Source organism: Caloenas nicobarica, chromosome 6 (assembly GCF_036013445.1).
Source record: "Caloenas nicobarica isolate bCalNic1 chromosome 6, bCalNic1.hap1, whole genome shotgun sequence".
Taxonomy (NCBI): Eukaryota; Metazoa; Chordata; class Aves; order Columbiformes; family Columbidae; genus Caloenas; species Caloenas nicobarica.
The window spans coordinates 20,714,862-20,737,297 of record NC_088250.1 but is presented as its reverse complement, the minus strand read 5'-3'; the positions used below and the strand labels follow the sequence as shown (position 1 = coordinate 20,737,297).

The 22,436-nt window shown below is 37.0% G+C and overlaps 1 protein-coding gene across 3 annotated transcripts in view; it reads right to left on the bottom strand.

The window, feature by feature from the left end:
• Positions 1-623: 623 nt before the first annotated feature.
• TLK1 (tousled like kinase 1) overlaps positions 624-22,436 on the bottom strand; it is a 70,206-nt gene continuing 48,393 nt past the window's right edge. For all 3 annotated transcript variants that reach the window (XM_065637839.1, XM_065637840.1, XM_065637838.1), the window contains exons 12-21: positions 18,160-18,226; positions 14,369-14,466; positions 11,071-11,152; positions 10,693-10,784; positions 10,517-10,606; positions 9,629-9,798; positions 8,323-8,458; positions 5,685-5,796; positions 5,285-5,392; positions 624-2,362 (exon numbers count right to left, since the gene is read on the bottom strand). In XM_065637839.1, coding sequence (XP_065493911.1) covers positions 2,186-2,362; positions 5,285-5,392; positions 5,685-5,796; positions 8,323-8,458; positions 9,629-9,798; positions 10,517-10,606; positions 10,693-10,784; positions 11,071-11,152; positions 14,369-14,466; positions 18,160-18,226 — 1,132 coding nt within the window. In that variant the 3' untranslated portion in view covers positions 624-2,185. The remainder of the gene's footprint in view (positions 2,363-5,284; positions 5,393-5,684; positions 5,797-8,322; positions 8,459-9,628; positions 9,799-10,516; positions 10,607-10,692; positions 10,785-11,070; positions 11,153-14,368; positions 14,467-18,159; positions 18,227-22,436) is intronic.

Genomic DNA, 22,436 nt, shown 5'->3' with positions numbered 1-22,436 from the left:
GTTACTTAAGTAGTCCTTTAATACATTGCCAAACTTCCCTTTACTAGGGGTAACCACAATACATTCCAGATAAATAAAAATACAGTTAACACAATCCTGGATCTCTTCCTTAGACAAAACATTCTTCAATTTAACTTCTGATATTGACACATGCAAAGTAAGAAGGAATGAAACCTAATGTGAGCCTACAGCTCATTCTCCTTGAACCCTGCACTCAGCCTTGTGCTGCAGAGGGTGAAAAGGATGCAGTCCCAGTACTCTGGTGTAACATAAGGTGGAAAGAGTCACTATTTGAGTCTAATTTTATTCCATCGGCTAATTTTATTCCATGGTTAAAGAATTCTAGAAGGACCCGCTGAAATACTAAAGTTGTTTTTGTGAGGTCTATTCAGTGAAATGATGTTTTGGTTACTTCTACGACAGATGTTTTCGAGTTTCATGGAATCCTCCCCTGTCACCTCCCATATTACTGAAATTAATTATTCTATTGTCGGCCTCCTGTTTGTAATTAAAGAGAGTTTGCTTTAAATAGCTAAGTGTAGCTCAGTGATATGGTTAGCTGATTTGCCCTCAGTTGAAATGCAAAAACACACAACAAAACCCTTGAAATTTCAACTGTCCTTGTTTATTACTGTTTTGGCTACATTCTCTACAATTTCAGCAGCATCTTAAAGAGACAGTTAATGTTTCTTTATGTACAATGAAAACAAAATGGCTTGCAACATCAGAAACAAGAGCAACAGTTTAACTGTACAATACTAAATGAAAACCTGTGGTAATACAGCCTCCTTTTTCTGCAACATGGACAAAATTACATATAGGTATTCAGCATCAAGAATGGGATAGTAAAAAGAATAGTGAATGGGAGAGAGATACACTGTTCTGAAAAATAAGTTTCTACCATACAAGGCAGTTTGAAAATGTTTCACATTTTAAAATATCTGTACAAGCCACAAGAAACATCTCCTTGTTGATAGGAACTTCCTGAAGTAGAGAATAACCATGAGCAACTTCTACATCTAATTATCAATGCGCTCCGCAGGTTGAGAACGCAGTAAACTGACTTAAGGAACTGTACTGTATATTGCCAACACAGATCTGGTTTACATGCCTTGATTGTTAATGAATTACCTACTCTTAATCTCTCTATAACGTACAGTTGACTTGCACCTTAAGGAGGTCATTTGATTCTTTCGCAAAAGTAAAAGCAACATCATTTAGCAGCAATTAAAAGCGCCTTGAGGGAGACTTAAAAAAAATACAATATCCAATTAGAAAAAGCCATACTTTAAACATTTGTACAGGAATAAGTTGCTGAAATTTAACTGAAAATGTGACATCTGTACAACAATTTACAATAGAGCTAGAAGGGAATTTATCATTATTCCTGCATAGAACATTTATACATGACCTGTTTGCATTTGGTTTCATACTGTTGCTTGCTTTTATCAGAAGCCTGGAAAGTTTCACAAGTTTCAATACCACAGCAAGTAGAGTATTTTTAGAAAATTGAGCAGATTTCAAAATTAGCAATCTATTTGAGAAATAAGTACCAGGAATTCCATTAACACCCTTCCGATCTAAATTCAGTGAAACACCACCACATTTTTGGAGGTACAAGCCTGAGTTGCCAAATAAAATACTACAATTTTATCTGAGGAATCTGAAACAGAACATATCTTCGACTGTCTCACACTCCTTACTTTGGTTTCAAAAGATCAATGTCTTGGAAAGATGGCAGTTTGTTTAGTTTATAACCAGGCACGGAATTTTTCCTGTGTTTTCAATTTGCTCACTACCCTTTTTTATTTAAGTAATGAAAAACTACCCTTCATGTTAGAACTTTCCAGTATCAACCAAATGTACTGTAAGTATTAAAAAGATTATTTACAATGTTCCCCAGAAAAAACTAAAAACCTTTTCTTCAGTCTTAAACACAGTAGACCTGTTAGTGTGTAACAGGCAGTGTCATCCTTCAATGTTTAAAGGTATTTCTCAGAAGGGTACACTTATTCACAGCCCATGATCCATTCCAAACCTACAAATGACACTATGTAGGAGGACTTCAGTCTGAAAACACAGTTATCAAACTTGTCCTGTGTAAAAACACTCAAATGCTTTCAAGCTCAAGTCTGCATCTGGAAACTACACAAAAGTATCATGCCATTCCTCAGCTGGAGAAATTTCAGTATGAAATAATGCTTGACGTAGGTGGCGTAGGGGATGCTGCTAGCCCAGTCATATGCAAGTTTCCTGAAGAATTTGATCTCCTCATATGAGGCAGAAGATAAGTATCATTAGCCAGCTGGTGGACATCAAATCTATCCTCTTTTCGGTATGCTAAACAGCGTCTGATAAAGGCCTAGAAAAGAAACGTAAAAAGTGACAATACTGTTCTAAATAATTACATCTGCTTTCAAGCAAATATGCATGCCCTCCTAGATAAAATAGTTTCTAAACAAATTCTAGTTCTTACGTAAATCAATTCAAATGATAGTGTAACATTTTACTGCTGAGTCCAATGAAAAAATGTAACATCACAGCAGAAAAAAAATCAGCAAATTAATTGGCTTCAAATAGTCACACTGCAAATATTTATTTCCACATTTAGGAACTACACTTACAAGTAAAACATTAGCATCTCACACAATCAGAATTTTGCATGTGTTATCTCTGAACAGCTTAGTAAACACCAGAAGCAAATGTCAGAGGATGAAGAATAGATGGAAGATGCAGGGATAGAATTTCAATGCTTTAGTTGACCTTTGAAAACTGTCATTACCATGTGGGCCATGATGGAAGAGAACAAAACATAAAATTTGACAGTGGTGGCTGCCATGTTCAATAGGCGTTAAATATCTAATAGACTATTTAAGAAACCACTACCTAGCTAGAACTCCTTTCCCAGAAAAAAACTCAATCCCATCTGCTTAAAAATATCTAATCAATTGAAAAAAATCTGAATCTAGCTTCAGGACTGTTCTTGAGACACTATGTTGTCTGATGTTCAGGTCCATATGATGTCTGCCAATCATTTGGTGCTGAAAGTTTCTGTCAAGTCTTATGTCTAGCATACACATAACATTTGGTCTCCTGAGAGCTTAGGCTTCAGCATTTAATGACAGAAAATCCTTATTATTGCTACAGAACTAATTAGTACATCATTACTTAATTCAGAACTTAATTTAAAAGAATAACATATCTTTTCTTTGATAAATCTGTTCAGCTGTTTGTTCTTTGCTCCAATTAAAAACTAGAGATTAAAGGAAAAAATCTGTGATACAAGTTCCAAAGAATCCTGCTAGAATTTACTTCTATCATTTACATATCCAGCATGAACAAGGTGGAAAATTAAAATCACGCGTATCTGTTATATATTCCCATGTTCTCGAATATTTTGGATTTTAATCACATTCTTCACAATAAATCCTCCATAACAAATGAATTGTCAAGAGATGTTTTCAAGATCCTCAGAGTTAACAGTTTGTGTCTAAAATGTTTGTAAAATACTTCATGCTTCTGTGGCAATGTAGGCACATTACTGCGATACAAAGGAGAACATTGCACAAAATACAAAAAAGTGAGGATGATCAAAGGACAGCTACACTCTGAAAACTAATACTGTCATTTCAGGTTCCATATTTATTTCATCTCCATGTTCTCCCCATCAGAATTTCAGTTTACAAGCTGTACTTTTCCAACTGCCAGGCCTATAAATTTGAAAGACAATTTAGATTCTACACAGTCATCATCAATGGTCTGAGTTTACATGTTAGTCCGAAATTGTTTTATATAATTTCCACCAGAGAATAATTTCTCCCTCTCTCTTACAGCTATCGTGGCAATGTTAATAAGAGTGCAGAACACCGAAAGTTTATTTTAGTCTTTCAAACAAAAAACACAACATGGAATACAGAGAGAATGTAAAACGAGTTGCCAGTTCTCTATGTTGAACTGTCTATTCTTTCTGGACATCCTCTATATAAAAACTACTAATGACAAAGAAACACAAAGTTAAAAGACAGGGATATAAACTATCAACATGTAATGTTATCAGTTACATGATGTGTATTTGTCAACTGCATTCAAAGGACACAATTTTTCCAAATGGGGGTAAAAACACAAACCCAGCAAACAGCAAACCAACCAAAAAAAACCCCAGGACAAACTACAATGCTTCAACCAAATTTTTGTAACTTAAACTACAACTTGCTCACTAACACTACTTCTAGAAAATATAACCAATGGAAATATAGCACAAATTGCAACAGCAGGTTTATGTATCCAAAAGACTTATTTTCTTGGGAAGTTACAGCCTCAAGAAATAAGCGTCCTTCCCTTTTAATCTTCAGAAGCTAAATCTTAACATTCCTAATTTTTTTTGCTGCTTGTGTCCCAAATCTAAGTATGTTTAATTAGCTGTTGAAACTTGAATAGGTATTTTTTTCAATGAGCACATCTCTACTGCCATAAACAGATCTTTCAAAGACTGGGACAGTTTTACAAACAAATAACACATACATAATATTTTCTTCCATATTCACAGAATTGGACTTGTGTTACGGATGCTCACTGCAGCAACCATTTGGGAAATGACCTTAATCTGCCTCTGAATAGCTAGTCTGTGGAGATGAGTTTGATACTACAGATGTTTCAAAAGAAGATTTTTAAATACAGGAAACGCTGCCATCCACACCTTTGTGGTAGATCAACTATTTTTGCAGTCTTATTTCCTGAACCAGCATCAACATATCTTACAGATTCTTAATCTTAAGAATTTATGTTTCCAACCTCAGTTTTGAGTTAATAAACACATCCTATGACCTCTCAAGGGGAAGAGTATTAGCAGGCATAACCTCCAGGTATTTGGTAGTCAAACAGTTCTTTAAGCCAATAGGGCTGCAGAAAATAACAATCACTATTTTCAGAAAGAGCTTGTTACTGTTAGCAGAAGTATTTCACAAGAACTTGCAGTGAGACAGCCTGAGTGAGGCACATCAGGTCCTCTAGGAAAAAGCAAAGCAGACAATTTTCGAGGCAGCCTACTTTAAAATCACTTGCAAATTTCTGGAATATATATATAGTCTCACTTTGAAGTACATGATTTTGAGAAGTCCCAGAGTAAGTTTGCTTAAATAAAAGCATCAAAATACTGGTTCTATTATGTTTTCCTACACATTTAGTTACTACATCTCACAGCATTCTTAAGTGATCAGCAATTTTATGGCTGAGTCTTTTATGATGAATATTGCAACCGTTACCCAGAAATCGTACGAAAAGTTACCTTGGCTTCATTGCTCACGACAGGTTTGACCGGGAACTGAACTTCTGTGGCTTTCAGTATTGTATTTTCTTGTAAGATATCTTGCTGTGATTGATTGTGGCCAAATGGCTGAAAAATAAGCACATGATTTTCTTCATGAGAGTTATCCAACTAATTTGATTTCATAAATATTTATGCTATAGTAAGTTTTTGCAGTGTTAATATAAATCGCATACCATTCTGTAAAATAAAAGAGTTTCAGTCAAGATTTTCTACATTTCTTGCAATATCAATGCACACCACCAAAAAGTAACACAAGTCATTTTCCATGTAGATTCACATCTTTGACTATAAGTCAGAGTCTACTGGAAACAGGCATTTACACTAAAACTCTAAGATGTTCAAGCAACGTTTTCCTTACCTTCCTACCATAAAGGCATTGGAAAAAGATTACTCCAACTGACCATACGTCAACCTTATTAGAAATCTTTGGTGGCTCTTTGCCGACTACAAAACACTCTGGAGGCAAGTACCTGGAAAACAGAAATGCATCTCAGTGTCTGCAAGTAGACTGTGGCATCACTAGAACTTACTCAAACATCAGATTATATGAACACTTCACATACACATCTCTGATCTTTTGACGACTGCACAGTTGCCTTACGATCCACATTCCAATATCTTGCACACCCATCTTAACTAACATCACTGTTCTTTGTATAGTCGGTCAGTCAAACAGAAGGTCTATTTCACAGAAATGCAAATACTAACATTCTTTACCCAAATCAGTAATTGTAACTTTTTTTTTCTTTTTTTCAATTGGGATCATAGGTTAAATATGACCCTTCTCCTTCTATCAGAGCAAGAAAAGAAGAAAGCCATATAGGGCATTTTACAGCAAGGCCTGGTTTGGAATCAAAGATAATGTAGGCATAACTTAAAGATCCTTTACATAAGTTTTAAGTAAGAAAGATGATATTAACCAGAGGGGTATATGGCAGACAAAGGTGATTGCTACTTCCATTCCGATAATCTGCAGGAAGCCACGCTTAAAAAACTGAAAGTTGAGGAAGTTCCTGTGCCATTCCTGAATTACCAAAGAACTGGTAAAATGGACTCTTCTTTAAAAAACCAAACAAAACCTCCTGTATATATCAATATGGGGGCAGTTAAGTATTATTTACTATAATATCTAAAATTAAAAAATGCATAAAAATCATTAAAACAACTACAGACCAGACATTGTTTCATCAAGAATATATAAGGCTCTAAAAGAATTTTTGAAGAAATATTTGTGGAAATGGAAATAAACAGAAAAATTAGATACGAATGCAACACAAACTTCGCACAGTATCACAAAATCTCTTCTGGAATACTCATGTACAATTCTGATTACAACATTCCAGAAAAATAAGCTTAAAGTGATGAAAATGCAAAGAAAGCTACTAAGATAATCTGAAGAATGGATAGTCTACAATTCAAGGAAAAAAACTGAAGGCTATAAAAACACCAAGGACTAAGTACCAGGAAGGGAAACAACCTATTTCAGAGAGGACAGTGTTGGCACAGGAACAAACAAGTATAAACTGGCCACAAATAAACACAGTCTGTAAATTACAAGATTAGGTTTCTAATGATCAGAGAACTGAGGTTATGAAACACACTTCAAATCAGATTACTGGGGACAAAACACTAACAAAATTTAACACAAACGTCTGTAAGTTTATGAAAGAGATTCTGTGAGCTAACTACCTGGAAAGGTAGGTAACTGGACCCAGTGACTGAGGAAACCCCTTCCAGGACTATGCTGCTGTTTGTGCAATTTGTTCCAAACAGACTCATCCCTCACCTCAAACTCAATCAAAAGATTTCTCTCCTTAATGAAGATTTTGGGCTTAGAGAAAGCATGAATTAGAAACACAGAGATTCATCATGAACCTATCATGGTCACAGACCTCTTTTGATGTCTTAGTTTACAGCACCACTAGGGCCTGTGGCATTTTAGATGAAATCCAAAGGCCAGAACTTTTTTACATACATTCCTACAATAAAATATTTAAATTGGTGTTTAAATAGGTAAAAGCATTAAAAACAGCAGCAAAAGCCTAACACTTCTAAAATGCTTCAACTTGAACAATCGTCTTTTCACAGCATGTGCACATTGGCATCCAGGCAAGAGTATCTGTGTTTTCTTTTATAAAACTTCTGAAGGAAAAGGCCAAACATTATTATGTGCGACTTCCAAATATGGGAAAAGTTGCAGAGCCAATGGGAATGCCGCTGGCTTCTCTGTTTAGAGTTACGCTTCAGCTCCTGACTCTGATCTTGCTACAGGCAGAATGAGGAAAGAGCAAATGAATTCACAAGTAATAACCTGGCCAATCTAGGCTTTCTGCCCCACCCACCCTGACACAGCTACCGTGCACCCAGGCTCAAAGAGCTACTGTGCCATGAAGAAGCTGCATCTCTAGAGAGCAAATTGTAGAAAAAGCTTTTCTCTAAGCAACAAATGCGTGTTGTCATTCCTGTTCTGTAGGCAACTCTAAATCTTCAGGCTTTTGGACAAGCATGCAAGTGCACACAGAAAACAAATCACAGCTGCTGAGCTGTCATTAACCTTTAGGATGGAACAGTAAATACTCTTTTGTCCTAAGGACGTTACCTGCTGGTAATCCCTGCTCTAAGATTTCCAAGAGCTAAGCACCCACACTTAATCATCATAGCTCTGTCAAACGTCTTCAACCACCTGCAGCCAAAGATTAAACACCTGCTTCTTCAGGGAAACCACGTTTCTAAATCATAGGGATCGTCTCTGCATTTTTATATATATCATATAAAAATAAACCACACACACTCAGACTCTCTTATCTTACTTCTTATGTTACCCTTCTAACCTTTGGGAACATCAACATTCACAGCACCGCACAAAAATCTTTATTTGTCATCCGTGTTAGTATTTTTAATTCTAGCTCTCTCTCCAAATTGGTTTTATGAGAGAGCATTTATGAAATCTGAACAATGACCCAGAGTCTAAACAGCAAAATCAAACTAGGCATTACCAGTAAGTTCCTGCTCCCTGTGAAGTTAAATCCATTCCATCCACACCATAGCTATCATCATCCATTATTTTGGACAGGCCAAAATCAGTAATTTTTATTTCTCCACATGCTGTTCCATCTACAAGAAGGATATTACCTATTCGGGAAATAAAAAAAATTTAAAAGTTACCACAAAACAGCTAACAGAATGTTTTATTTTCAAAACCAGGTTCAATTTTCAGGAACATCTAACTTCACGAGGGTTAAGTGACAACTTTACATCATCTTTACATCCTCAAGTTTAGAGTAACTTGACCATGACACATTTTAGTGCAGTCTCAGGACTCTTTATGTTATCATCATCATCTGAAATGGCTCCCTCAGCTGGGAGCTGGCTGGACAACCAGGAAACACCAAAAAGTAGCGAGGAAATACCAAAACATAGTAGTATATGTTACAATGAAGTTCCATATTTTTCTGCCCAGAAAAAATCCTACACCACATATTTCATGGCTTGTATATCCCACCAAATCATGCCAAGAAATTACAGCAATTCTAAGAATCTTACTCCATGTGTTAAAGTTGTGCAATAATTTCTTGATATAAAAGTAGTTTGAAGTTCCTCAGAGAACAAAAACTAATTAGACCAAGAATACATTCTATACAATTCCATAACATGAGAGAAATCTGTATGAAGAATTTGTTACACAGCAGCAAGTAAACAGGCTGGCACAAGAGTTACATTACCAACCCCACGCTTGCAAGTGCAGCAGACTGAAGCACATGAAGAACACAAGCATTGTTCATGCAAGGTGGGAAAACAAAGGCCGTGAATTCAAGACATTACATAATTTATGACAATGCTCATTATTAATTGTAAAGAAAACTTCTGTAAAGTCCTGTTTTGAAGTGCTTATGCTGGGATGCTGCAAGTGATTACTTATTTCAAGCCTTTGCAGACTAAGAAATACATAAGGGAAAAATTATTTATACATCAGCATTCCACAGTGATCAGACAGGACTGAGCCAACTAATGATCTTACCTGTTTATATTGCTAAATACCAATGTATGTATCTATGTGCTATATGATTTTTTCTATAAATTCAAATCAAAATAATACAAAGTAGGAAAGTTATGACAAAAATTTTTCCACAGAAAAGAATTGGTTTTGGCAATAAAACTAGAAGGAAAAGTACACCCTTTTTTAGCTGTTCACAATAAGCCTGACACACAGAAGATAATTTTGGCATTTTCAGGCATGAATAACAAACAAAATAAGGGATTAAAAAAAAGATTACATTTTTAATCATAACATTCCTCATTTACCTGGTTTAAGATCATAGTGTATAATAGGGGGCTTGATCTCATTGAGATACCGTAGTGCATTTACTATTTGCATTACAATGGACCTAGCTTCCTTCTCTGACATCAATTTATGTTGCTTGAGATAGAAATCCAAGTCATTGCCTTCACAGTATTCTAACACCGTGCAAAACCTGTGTTAGAATTCAGAGAGACAAAATTAAATAACATATCAAACTGCACAATCAGAAACGGAGATATGGCAACCCAGTTTGATCCTGGCAAGTTTAAGAACAGCTGTCTGAATATTAAACTATATGAATGAAACTGTTAATAGAACACACGGCATAACTATTAGCTTATGAAACCTGACATCAATCAGAGCATTCATACTCACCAGAAGAGAAAACGCATCCATATTGATGAGAGGTTAATTTAAAAACTCCCTTAGTTATGTAGGTATGTTTCTCAATATATTCACTATCCCTTAGGATGTGACACAATTTCATGCAAAGAGGTGCAGCCCAGTGACCCTGTGCTACACTTAGGCTCATAATGCTCCTGATGGAAGCTTCCCTAAGCTACAGCTGCCCTGCAGCAGCCTTTGCTCTGCGCAGAAACATTACAGCACTGCATGTCCCATTCACCCTCAGGACATCCTGCAGGGCTTACTAGTCAGGTGTTGCAAAACACTGTTTTCATGGCTTTATAGAAGGACTGCAATATTTAGCTGAGACAAAATTCTGCAACTAGTGGTTTTTATTTTTAAGTCCCCTTAAGGAAACCCTAAATGCTTTGCCTGAGAGAAAGAACATACTATTTTTGTTCAAATACTCTTCATTTCTGTTTATCTAATATACAGCACTAAAATCCTTGCCAAGTTCTAGAAAACGTGTCATTTTATGTGCTTACGTATCTGTATCCAGGGAGAAGTAGTCATATAGTTTCACTATCCGGGGGTGATCCAGTTCTTTGTGTATTCTATACTCTCTGCAGGCATGTCTAAAAGAAGACAGATACATTAACGTTCTACAATCAATAAAATGCCATTCAATTTAACATACGAAGCGTAAGTCATTAATATTTACTTATGGTAGTTTTCTTTCTTTTCATCTCTCCAGCTTTTGTTAAGCTGGTGAATCTTCACAGCAGCATATCTTTGTTCATAAAGATCAAAAGCCTAGAAAAGAAACCCACAAATATGAGGAAGTTATAACCAGAGATGACAAAAATAACACCAAGTAAAAAAAGGAAAAAAGTTGTCATTTAATTCACAAGTCTACTGACAAGTCTATTGTAATGTTACCTCCCTTCATGGGTTAATCAAAGTTTCCTCAAACAGTGTTTAAAGAGTATACCACATTATAATCCTTCTGCTTATTTAGATTCCCTCCCTCCCCTTGAAAATTAAATGTACAAAAGTACATGCCTCAAACATTAGATTTAGCAGACCCAACACACTCTACCTTGTACACTTCACTGAAGCCACCTCGGCCAAGTAAATGGAGTAACAAATACCGCTCATTCAACGTGGGGTGATCTTTAAATCTCGAAAGAAAAAAAAAAAAATTCTATTTAAGGTATACGAATTGAGTCTAAAAGTTAAACTTCTTAGTACTTTTTCTGAAATGGAGTTTTGTTTTTATTAGCAATACCTAATATGATGAACAATATTTCAGTACCTGTTGACTATTTAGGGTACAAATGCTACCACAACACCACCATCAAACCAGTCAATTCTGGCAAACTTTTTCTTATTTTTCTCTATTTCTGTAAGGATAAGAAAAGCACTCTTAAATTTAAACACGTGACACAAGGGCGCTCTCCTTGTTTTACCAAATTTTAGAGAAGTCCCAAACTTCAGCTTTCTGGAACAGACGAAGCGGATATTCTTCTAATTTCACATGAAACATATTGTACATACCTACCTCCTTTTATCAAAATGTATTTTATATAACACTAAGAAGTTAACAAATAACAAACAGCAATATAGAGAAAACATACTTAAGAACTGAATATCTGTTCGTCCTCTAATCAGAAGCAAGAAGAAACCACTCCTTCCAAACACAAAATGATGCTGCAGGACAGAGAAAAGGACCATACTCTCTCCTGAAATACGCAGAAGACAAAGTACATCCTTCCAGCGAATCAGGGGGAAGGGAGGTGAATAGCCATCATATTTCTAGTGCAATGATGAGACAACTATACTCATGAATCTAGGGCCAGTTGCTACTTATCCTCCATAGAAAACTCTAAGAAAGGGTTTAGGGCTAGTCTACTTCCATGTTCTCTACAGTTTTGGAAGTATGGTCATAGACAGTCAAGTATTTGAGGGAAGATGCATATTCTTGGTTATTGTGTGCCTCTTTTAAATATAAAACTTTCCTTTTCCTCACTACGAAAATACATATTTCAACACTTAAGACAATAAAAAATCATAAACAGTAAGTAATGCACTCAGTGTAGAAGAAATAACAAATGTAGAGGTAGCATCACGAGGTCATTGATGGCATGTGAGCAGTAGACCAATCCTTTAAAACCACACTCAGCAAATTCAGATTAATACTGGTCCTTCTACTACATGCATGCCTCTAGTAGAGCCAGTCATGTGAACCTTACCACATTCCCTCTCCACTGCTGCTTTTGCTGCTGTGTGGCTCTCCGTGGCTCAAAACCTGCACCTCACAGGTAGCCCCAGCATCACGTGGGCTCTAAATCCAGCCAAGGAAACCCTAACCTGCACTCTCCAGTTCTCCTGTTATCCTAGTGCGGTTGTAAAGAACACATGCAGACATACAAGCCTATCCTCTCTCAACAGGGCAATACTTCCTACTCTTCATTGTCAAGGCTGGAACCCTGAACAGGTGAGTTTGCTGCCTACTTTATATTTGGGACACTTGGGGAGGGCATCCATGGGTAGCAGGACGTAGAGGGGAAGGCTGCTAGAACAAGAAAGAGGGCTCGGCTTTGCACCACAGCTGGAAGCTGAAATCCCAACAGGATCCGAGTCAGGACCCAACAGCTGCTTTGCTTCAGAACCCTCTCCCTTATCAAATGGCCAAGTTGCCAAGACATGTTAGGAAAGACAGCAGAGGCTACAGACCTAAATCACTTTTGCATTGCTCCTGTCTTCTATACAATGAATGTAAGCTGCAGCTTGGCCACTTGGTAAATACTCAGGTATAAACTTCCACAAAAACACAAACACACAGTTTAAAGCTTTTCATTCTGTACCATAAAATGTGTCAACATTGACTGCAGAAAGGGAGCAGTGAAGGTGCAGTATTCTAGCTGTCCATGTCCTGTAACTCTGTTTTCAAGTAGGACTGTAATTTGGACATTCTTTGCCCCCCATATGTGATATTTACACAGCCAAGTTCTGTCATTTTTCTATGGCATTTATTACTTCTTGATGAAAGATCTCTTTTAGAAAAAAAAAAATCTTCTAATGCAAGCACTGAAGATTTTAAAAGGTCATAATTTAACCTGCAAATAATTGCTTATTTCTTTTTTGTACGACATTTATTTTTAAAAGAAAATATCCTGTAATTTAATTGTAAGCATCAACACCTGTTACTTTTCATATCTAAAACACAACACCAATTTAGCTACAAATTAGCACTATTGCCACATGGTACAAAAATTTTGCGTATTCCTGCAGGGTAGGTATGGGGGCCATTAAAATAGTTAAGTACAATTTCATGTGTCATTGCTTTAATGTTTAGAAGTCTTAGTGTATATGTAATTCTACTGTGTCTAAAAAGTAAAAAATAAAATCCTGAAGTCTTAAGGCTACTCTTTCATAAATATTTCCTAGCGCAGAAAGAAAGAAGCACAGTCCCATCAGCTCCTTCACCCTGGCTGCTCCTTCTCCCCTTGCACTGCCCTCTCTCCTCATGGCAACATGAGCATTTTTGCAAGTGGGGCAAAGAACTAGACCAGGAAATCAATCTGGGGTTAAAATTAATCCAGATAAAGAAACCACAGGAACTAGTTTTAACTTGAATCAATCTCCAGCGTCTGTTCAGTAAAGAAATGCCATTGCAAGCATGTGAGAGCGAACAGGGCAAGGGCATAATGAAGGAGGCAGGGATAGGCAGAACCAGTTCCTTCCCAGCACCAGCGCCAGCTTCATGAGCTGGTGGAACTGTGGTGTTAGTGTTTGTATTCGCCATTGTGGAAAACAGACTCATTTTTTTAGTTATGTAATTATTACTTTCAAACCTACATAGTAATAATTAATTTTAAATAACAATTTGACATTATGATATATTGCCATGCAAGCTGAAGTACAGAGTAAAATTTAACCTGACTTTGCATTTTTCCTTCTAGGTACCTGTACCTAGTAGGAATGAAATTACAGTGCAATAAAATCAAAATTAATTTTAATTCCATCACAAAATTGCTGCTGTTGTTTCAAACCTCCCCACCATATTCCTGCATTATTGTCAGCTAAGTGAATTGCATTAGCTTCTCTTACAAGTATTTTTTTTAGCCTAGTAATATGGTCTAGCAAGTTTTAGCTCTCCTGCACTATAAGCTTTGAATATATGCTATTTCTTGCATATTCAAAACAACCATTAATAAGTTTACCAAATTATAATTCTATTTTTTTGAAGCTTAAATAAGTTGGTGTCTAAAATATACACATAAACAAAGAGAACGAGAAAAAAAAAGTATGAATGAGCCTCTCTCCTGTAGGTAAAATGTGATTTTAGAGCATTATTTTAAAAATAGACATGCAAAATTAAGACACTCTCTTACTGTGAATTATCTTCATTATTTATTCTTTTCAATTCTCTTATGTGAAGATTTCTAACTCTTTCCAAACGTTCAAGTTCTGCTTGTATTTCAGCTTCCTCCTGCAAATGAAAAGAATTAAATATAAAAGCTCATTTACTCCCCATTTGAAAAGGATATTTTTACCCTTGCATCAATACTAGTGGTGATGGAGGAACATTACATTACAAAACCCCGCTGAACTAGAAGAAAGCACTGGTTTTCTCTTAAAGCCAGAAAAATTCAGAAAGATAAGGCAAAAGCCTGTTTCAAGGAACCTTTCTGTCCATGAACCCACAGGTAATGGGATGTTCGCAGTTTTGTTCTGCACTGTAGGGATGCTATTTGAAATGAGAGGCAGCTGGGTTTTGTGCCTCAGCCAAGGAAAGAAATTATCTGGGAAGCGGTCTGCAATTGATGTACAAAGGAGAAAAAACTGAGCTATGTGCAGTTATAGATTTTGTACAAATGGACAAATTAAGAGAAGACATTTAAAATATTTTGAGGCTGAAGTTCAAACCAAAAATGGAATAAAAGCATATGTCATTAATGCAGAAGTGTTCTTAAGGTGGCGACAAAAGACACCAAAACCAAGTTAATTTAAAAAAAGATTTTTCCATTTATATCTTATTAAAACTAAAAATGCAGAATGTGTATACCCTCAGATTTTGAGTGCAATTTCAAAAGAAGCATCTCAGGTAGGAATACATTCCCAACTAATTTCAGCATTTAAAATTATCTCATCTTTATGTGACATATTAGAGAACACTGAAATAGTTGTTTATTCAGATTCTCTAAAAAAGTAAAGAATTCACAATGTCTAATTTGTGGAAATCTATGCATTTATACTTGAAGTGAAAAAATGTATACTCATTGAAAGACACTCTAGAAAGCATTATATCAATGCTTATATCAGTCAGAGTTAGTACCTCTAGAACTTGAAAGCTTGAATAATGGGGAGACAAAATTAGTCCATAAGAGAAAGCTCATAATTATGGAATTATTGTAGCTGAAAAGGAAAGAGAAGGCCTGGCATCTGATACGTATTTTTTTAGTAGCAGTGCCAGTGGAAGCAGTGCCTCACATAATCTCTTGTTATTTTGGCACAGCCTCTTGTATGGCCACATGGTAAACCAAACTGGAAAACTAATAAATCCTTTTTTTTTTTTCTTTTTTTTTCTTTTTATAGTAACCCTCATAAAAGATACATATTTGGTTTTTGAAAGAAGGCAGATCAGTTCTCCAATTTATACTGTGACTGCACAAGCTGGTGGTGCTAGTAAAAGCAACTGGGCAACGAGTCAAGGCACAAGGGGACAGAGGCAGAAGTCAGCAGAGGGGAGAGAAAATGCCGTAAAGCTGGTGTTTCCAAACATTGTACATCATAAAACCACACCCTGAAACAACAACTGTATTTATATAATCTAGAACACATATTAAATGATGACATTTCAATGAGTTGGGGAGTCTGGACCAGATGATTTCGGTGGATATCCTGAATCCTTCTCAATAAGCTAAGCAAAAAACCCCCTCATCCCAAAACAAGACACTAGATGAACCTCCACTCAAAAAATGAAAATCAAATTCCTAATAATTTAAAAGCTGGACTAAGTAACACTAATCTGCCGGCAGATCTGGGTGGACCATTTGTTTTTCCTAACATATAATGTCAAGGTTTGTGGGGTTGGTTTGTTTTTGTTTCTGGGTTTTTATTTGGTTGGTTTTTTTTCTTCTCTGTTTATACAATGTTAAACTCCTTTTTTTTTAAAATATTTAGATTCATCCTTGCAGTTCTCTGTTAAATACTCTGCAATGATATGCAGTTCCTCATAAGCCAATAGTCCTTTACAAAGAATTCTTGCCCTTCTCCCCCTGCAAAAGGCCACACACTTATACACACACAGTTGTCTATGTTCTTCCCAAAGGCTGACAAAAAAAAAAATCCATCAGTTATGCCTCTTTGGGGCTTTTTTGTTCATATATTATGCAATTCAGTGGTTCTTGAAATGTGGTTCATAGGCCAATGCTAGTCCAAAGAGAACTGGCTGGCTGCATTGTTTCCAGCTGTTATTTAGGACACTCAGGCTGTGAATACCTTTAAGCAAGAATGAACCAGCTTAGCTGCCTCAGGTCACTGCTGTATAAAAGGAAGGGAGAAAACAAGAGCCTCTCTCCAGGACTGAAGCTGCTAGTGGGAAAAGAATTTCCTGAGGAGCAGAAGGAAAAGAAAACCGGTGGTGGCAGCATGTACAGGGCACCAAAAAGAAGAGCACCAGGAAAGCATCTGGAGAGTGCAGAGGAGCAGATAGCAAAACAGCAAATGCAGAAGAACTAAAAAATGTAACCAGCAAAGAAGCACTAGGGAAGAAACAGCCATGTCAAAAGATAACAAAATTGTTTTTCTTAGTTAATGACAAAATCTGCATCGCACATAAGAATTAAAGCACAAGTATGTATTTTTGTTCTTATTTTCAGATATATTCAAGCATGATTTCCTTGGAAATAGCATTTGTTTCCCCTCTGGCATTTAGTCAAGGAAGTTCCTTCTTATACAGAATACCCCAGCATCAATGCTCAAGGTGAAAACAACATTCAGGTATTAAGCAAATTTGTAACAGCTTCCTTCATATGTTATTTGAAATTTTCATTAGACTTCAAAAAAGTTAAAGCGTGGGGAAAAAACCTACAGAATTTCACGTGAGGCTGGTGCTATTTCTGAAGCATTAACAATAAAGAACCATGTGGGCCATCTACTTCACTAGGGCCAACAAGTTTATCTGCAGATTCCATACCACAGATTCAAGTACTTTCTGTCATGTTCTTTAAAAACAGCATCAGTGTTCTCAAGGGGCTCAGTTCAGTTTTTTATATGAGGATTTGTAACAGGTGACTTCTACATTTGAAGAGAACAGGCCTGAAACAGACTTCTTGAAACATTTCAAGGGGAAAACCACTATGATCTGTCTTGACTGAACATCTCAAGAACTACTGCTCAGCACATAAATGTACTTTCCTCTCACACTTGTTGAGACATTTTTGCCTGCTTGAGCTGTCAATCGTTTTCACAGGTTACTCCTCAAAAGCTTTGCTTGAATAAGCAATAGTTTGTTAATATCATAATTCTCTCACTACACGGATTTATTAGAATGATGGGCTTCAAGAAAAAAGTACTGTTTGTTTTTTTTAAAAGTCAAAAACTGGAGTAAAATATCTGATTGCAAAAATAATATAACATACAGAAAAAATATTTTCCATAGAAGTAGGAAAATTATATTCTCTCTTGTGATAGGTAGTACGCTGATAGCAGCTGAAGTAGATACTATAGATGATAAAAACATTATATTCATTCAGAAATGGAATGATTTATAAATTGGACCTTTTTAAACGTCAAAAACTAATGTAAAAAGCCCATATATCAAATTTGGCTGACTCCACTTCCTCAGCTCTGGAACAAGAGCAGTATTGGTGGCACCATCACTGTTACAAGGATTCAAGGAATCAGTACAGTGTTAGAATGGATGGACTCAGCTACTACTACCCTGTACTCTCAGTGTTTATGGTAAGTTGCATTAAAAAAAAAAAAAAAAAAAAGGCAAGCCATGATTAGGCACAAAATTGTACAGCACTTTTAGTATTATGTTTTGTAACCAGATAGCTCCCAATAAGCCCTCTTCTTATTTTGATAGTACTAGTTGTTAAGGTTCGGAGCATGGTAAAAAAACCACAAACAAACAAACCAACCAACCCAACCTCAGAATACCATATCAGATACACACCTTTTTGAGATGTCCTAATCGAAGTTTGAAAATTTCTTCTTGTTCATGATACTCTGCGAGAGTCAAGCTGAAAAAAACCCCAAACAAACATGTAATTATAGCTTTTACATGATGGTAAACAAAACAACAGCATTCTTACTTAAATACTACAGAAAATACAGTATCTTATGTGAATTATTTACTACCACAATACTCAGACTACATTTTTGAACCATCTGAACATCTTGGTTTGTAATTTCAGGGTAAAAACGTACTTATATAATGCCTCTGTGTCTGGTGTTCTGGAATATTAACTGTCTCTCCCTGTGGACCATTTCTGTTCTCTCAGATAGCCTGTTAGATTCCCTGGGTGCATCCTGGATCATTTCACCATCCTGGTATTTTTGCTGATCCTACTCTGGTGCTTGCTTCTCAACTGTAACACTTAATGAACCAAAGGATGGAGATCCAGAAACCAACTAGACAAGACTGATAACACTGGATTTCTGAGCTGTGATTTAAAGAAAGTAGTGCAAAATCATTTATTCCAAGTTCATTAACACTATATTTTGCATGAAACCACAAATTTAGTTTTGAATTGGCAAGAGACTCTTTTGCTTGTTCTCTTTTCATCCTCCTTCCAGAACAGATTCCTGGCTACAATTAATTTAGTGGTCCCTCACTGCCTGTAGACTTGCCAGCACACAAAGTCAGTTATCATTCAGATACAGGATGGACGGTCTAATATGAATTAGTAACTATGAAACTATTAGAAACTACTAGAAACTCATGAACTGACCACATGCAGTATCCATCTGACAAATGAACAAAAAGGACACAGAAGACAAACAACCAAAGAAAAGACACCAAAGAGACTTTAAGTTCTGGAGAAGAAACCATATGCGTATGATGAAGGGGAACAGGATGAGGAAGGAGAAAGAGGTATGGCCTCCTTAAAAGGGTTCACACAAATCGCAATAAACAAATTAAAATGAAACATTTTATTTTTTTGCCTAGATCTATTATTTCTTGCATGACGCAAAGCTAAAACTAATAGCATAATACATTCTCACAAAGTCCATATTTTAGTGGGTTCAATTATCAACTGTCCTGGGAAGATAAGTTACACAAAGTGTTTAGAAGGCTACACATGCTGTTCATATTGCAAGTCTAGGGAACTAGAGTGTCTTGAGAATCACCAGTGGTTTTCCCAGAGGTGAGGGACACCAACTCAGATTTCTCTTAAAACAAATGCCAACTTCAATAAAATGTTCAGAAATCTAATAAACTGTAAGACTTCTTCCCCCCTTTTAAATTTGAGTGAAGTTTGCCATAGTTTTCAGAATTCTAAACCCTGTATTTATTTGGTCTCAAGAGTTGTTTATAAAGCAGTGCATCTTTTCAGGATAAAACTTGGTGGTTTTGCAGCTTTCATAGAGCCCTTTCCTATTCCTGATTTTATAAATACTGAATCTCACTGCCCCTTTTCTGACTTGGCCAGGACAGGGGATTGAGTTGACCAGATATTTTGCATGAATATCAGTGAAACTGCTGGATTCTTTTTTGACCACAGCATCTTTCCAATAAAGACAAAAGGCCCCTTAGGTCTGTTGGGACTGAACGTTTATATTATTTTCTTGGCAGTCTCCTCTGGGTTTAGACAATTTATGCTACATCTTAAAAGAAGAGACATTAAAGAAAATGTGGGAAAGCTGGCAGTGCATTCTCTGTAGAGTCCAAACAACAGCAAGAAACCTAAGAAAACAATGCTCTAATTCCTGCTCTAATGCATCTGCTAGACCTATCAAAGAGACTATCAAGGCCACACTAGACAACTCACAGCAGCATCCCTGACATTTTTTCAATACTTCCACTCAAACAGTGAAGTACCCTAATGCAGACTGAGGTCTCAATTAAAAAGGCAAAGGATCAATGCCGATGTGTTATGAAGTTGAATATTGTTCCTTGCAGATTCTTGTCTGTAGTATAAACTACACGTTTGTGCATCTCCAGAAACGCAGACAATAAAGTTAGCCTTTCTCAGAAAGGAGGCTTAGCCAAGCTGAAGCACACACGAAACACACTGAAAATACAAAGTTTATGACATGACCTTCCAGAATTTTCATTGAATGCTGAGAGCTATAAAACCATAGATCCCCTGAAAAACTAACTTAATATAGGAAAGCTGGTACTTTTTACAAAACCTCAGCTATCTATGTAGAGTTATGACAAAGCACCTAGACAGCTCTTCCAAAAAGTTCTTAAATAGCCCTCTTGAGCACAGAGCACATTAGACGTTATACTGAAAACATTAAGATTCGAAGTCACTCTTTCCATATTTCCGTGCTATATCCCAATAAATGACTGTTTTCCATTTTTCTATTTCCTTACAAATCTAACTCTATTAGAGGCACAGCATGATTCACAGCAAGTTGAAACTGTTATTACTGACCACCACACTTTGGAGGAAGGCATATAAAATGCTGAACTGTATGCAAACGTAGTCACTTTAGATTTTGTTTGTTTACTTAAGAAAAACAAAACTTTATTCCCTCATATTCAGAAACATTTACTTTTTTTTTAGAAGTAGGAGTTTATTACTTATCTATAAATATACTATACTTTATATTAATATTAAAATAGAATAAGATGAAGCGCAGTGAAACAGTGACAGTGTGCGTGCTGTCTGTTTTTTAGGCCACCACCCGCCACACAGGCTGAAAACATCCAGCCCAGAGACCGCTTCCCACCTGCATCCACCCACCCGCATCCACCCACCCGCTGCCTTTCCTGGGGCAGTGGAACGCTGGAAGGACCTTCTGAAAACAGAAGTCACCTATGAGACACCATCATTTCCCAGAATCATAGAATCTTTTCAGTTGGAAGAGACCTCAGGATCGCCGAGTCCAACCGTAACCTAACTCTAGCACTAAACCATGTCCCTAAGAACCTTGTCTAAATGCCTTTTAAACACCTCCCGGGATGGTGACTGCACCATTTCCCACAGAAGTGGTTGCTCCTCCATCACCTGGGACATACAGGTCTCATCGGATGTGGAGGAAGAACGGTTGAGGAGTACAGGGGTGGGACGTTGGTCCACTGACTAAACCAAGCTGGGTGGTCAGGCCTGAGGCTAATCTGAGGAGCGCTGGGGAAGAAGGGCAGCTGGGAGTAGGTTGCATGAATTGGTCTGGTAACAGTCTGGTCCTGACTCTGATATTTTCTGCTCAAGACTACCATGCAATAAATGCTGTATTTTAACTGTCTACAATCAAATGAACTATCATAAACATGCAACAAAATCCTGAAATTCCCCCCCAAAAAGCACTGGACATGTTCTGTGCATGTAGTGTAACTTTCCTCTGACCTGTAGGGCCATGGTGTACCACCTGTACTTGTCACTGGAGGACAGCAGACAGCTTACTTAGCCTGAAAAGCTGGATTATCACCAATTTAAACATTCTTTTTAATTAACAAAAAAAGGCCTTCCAGCTGTTTAACAATGTTTTCATAGCCAAATTTCAAAGGCTTTGACATGGTATGCATGGGTAGCCATAACCAATCTTCTCTGCACTTCTTCCTCACAAATTCAGAGAAAATCTATGATCAAAACACACTTACTAGTGGGTACAGACAAGACAAAAAACCAAAATGGCCTTCGTTGTCATGACGATCAAGCCTGGCACATTTACAACCATCTCTCCTCCCAACTATTCCCAGTTGAAAACTCATCCTGGCGACACAGGCACAACAGAATGTGGCCATGCCCCCAACAGCCATACACACATCAATACAAGTTTTTGGCCTCAATTTCCAGAGCGCTCCTTTTTTGGTCCAACCTTATTCTCACTCTAGTTCCTTGAATTTCTACAAGGGCAGGCAGACACTGACCAAGTCAAAGCCTCCCATGAGGTCTTTTCACCCATTGTTTCCATGTTTGCCTTAGAAAGAGACTGCCTCAGGAAAGGAGCTTGTCCTGCAAAGCCCAGACACATTGTTGGCACTCCAGCCTGAAAAAGCTTCTGAAAATATTTTTATTTGTTCCACACAGAACAGAATGCTCCCTCTAAATGGTGCATTTGTTCAGCTACAGTAACAAACTCCACCAGCTCCCTCTGCTCTCCTATCCCCAAGTGCCTGCAGGGACAAGGATGCAGGCAGATCCCACGGAGGCACTGGGAAGCAGAGGAAGGTGATGAGGAAGTGAATACAACAGACACGGCTGAAGCTGCACACGAAGGACTACGTCACCTAAACTAAACAAAACGCCGCTCCTAGAAATAATTGTCAAGTGAAAT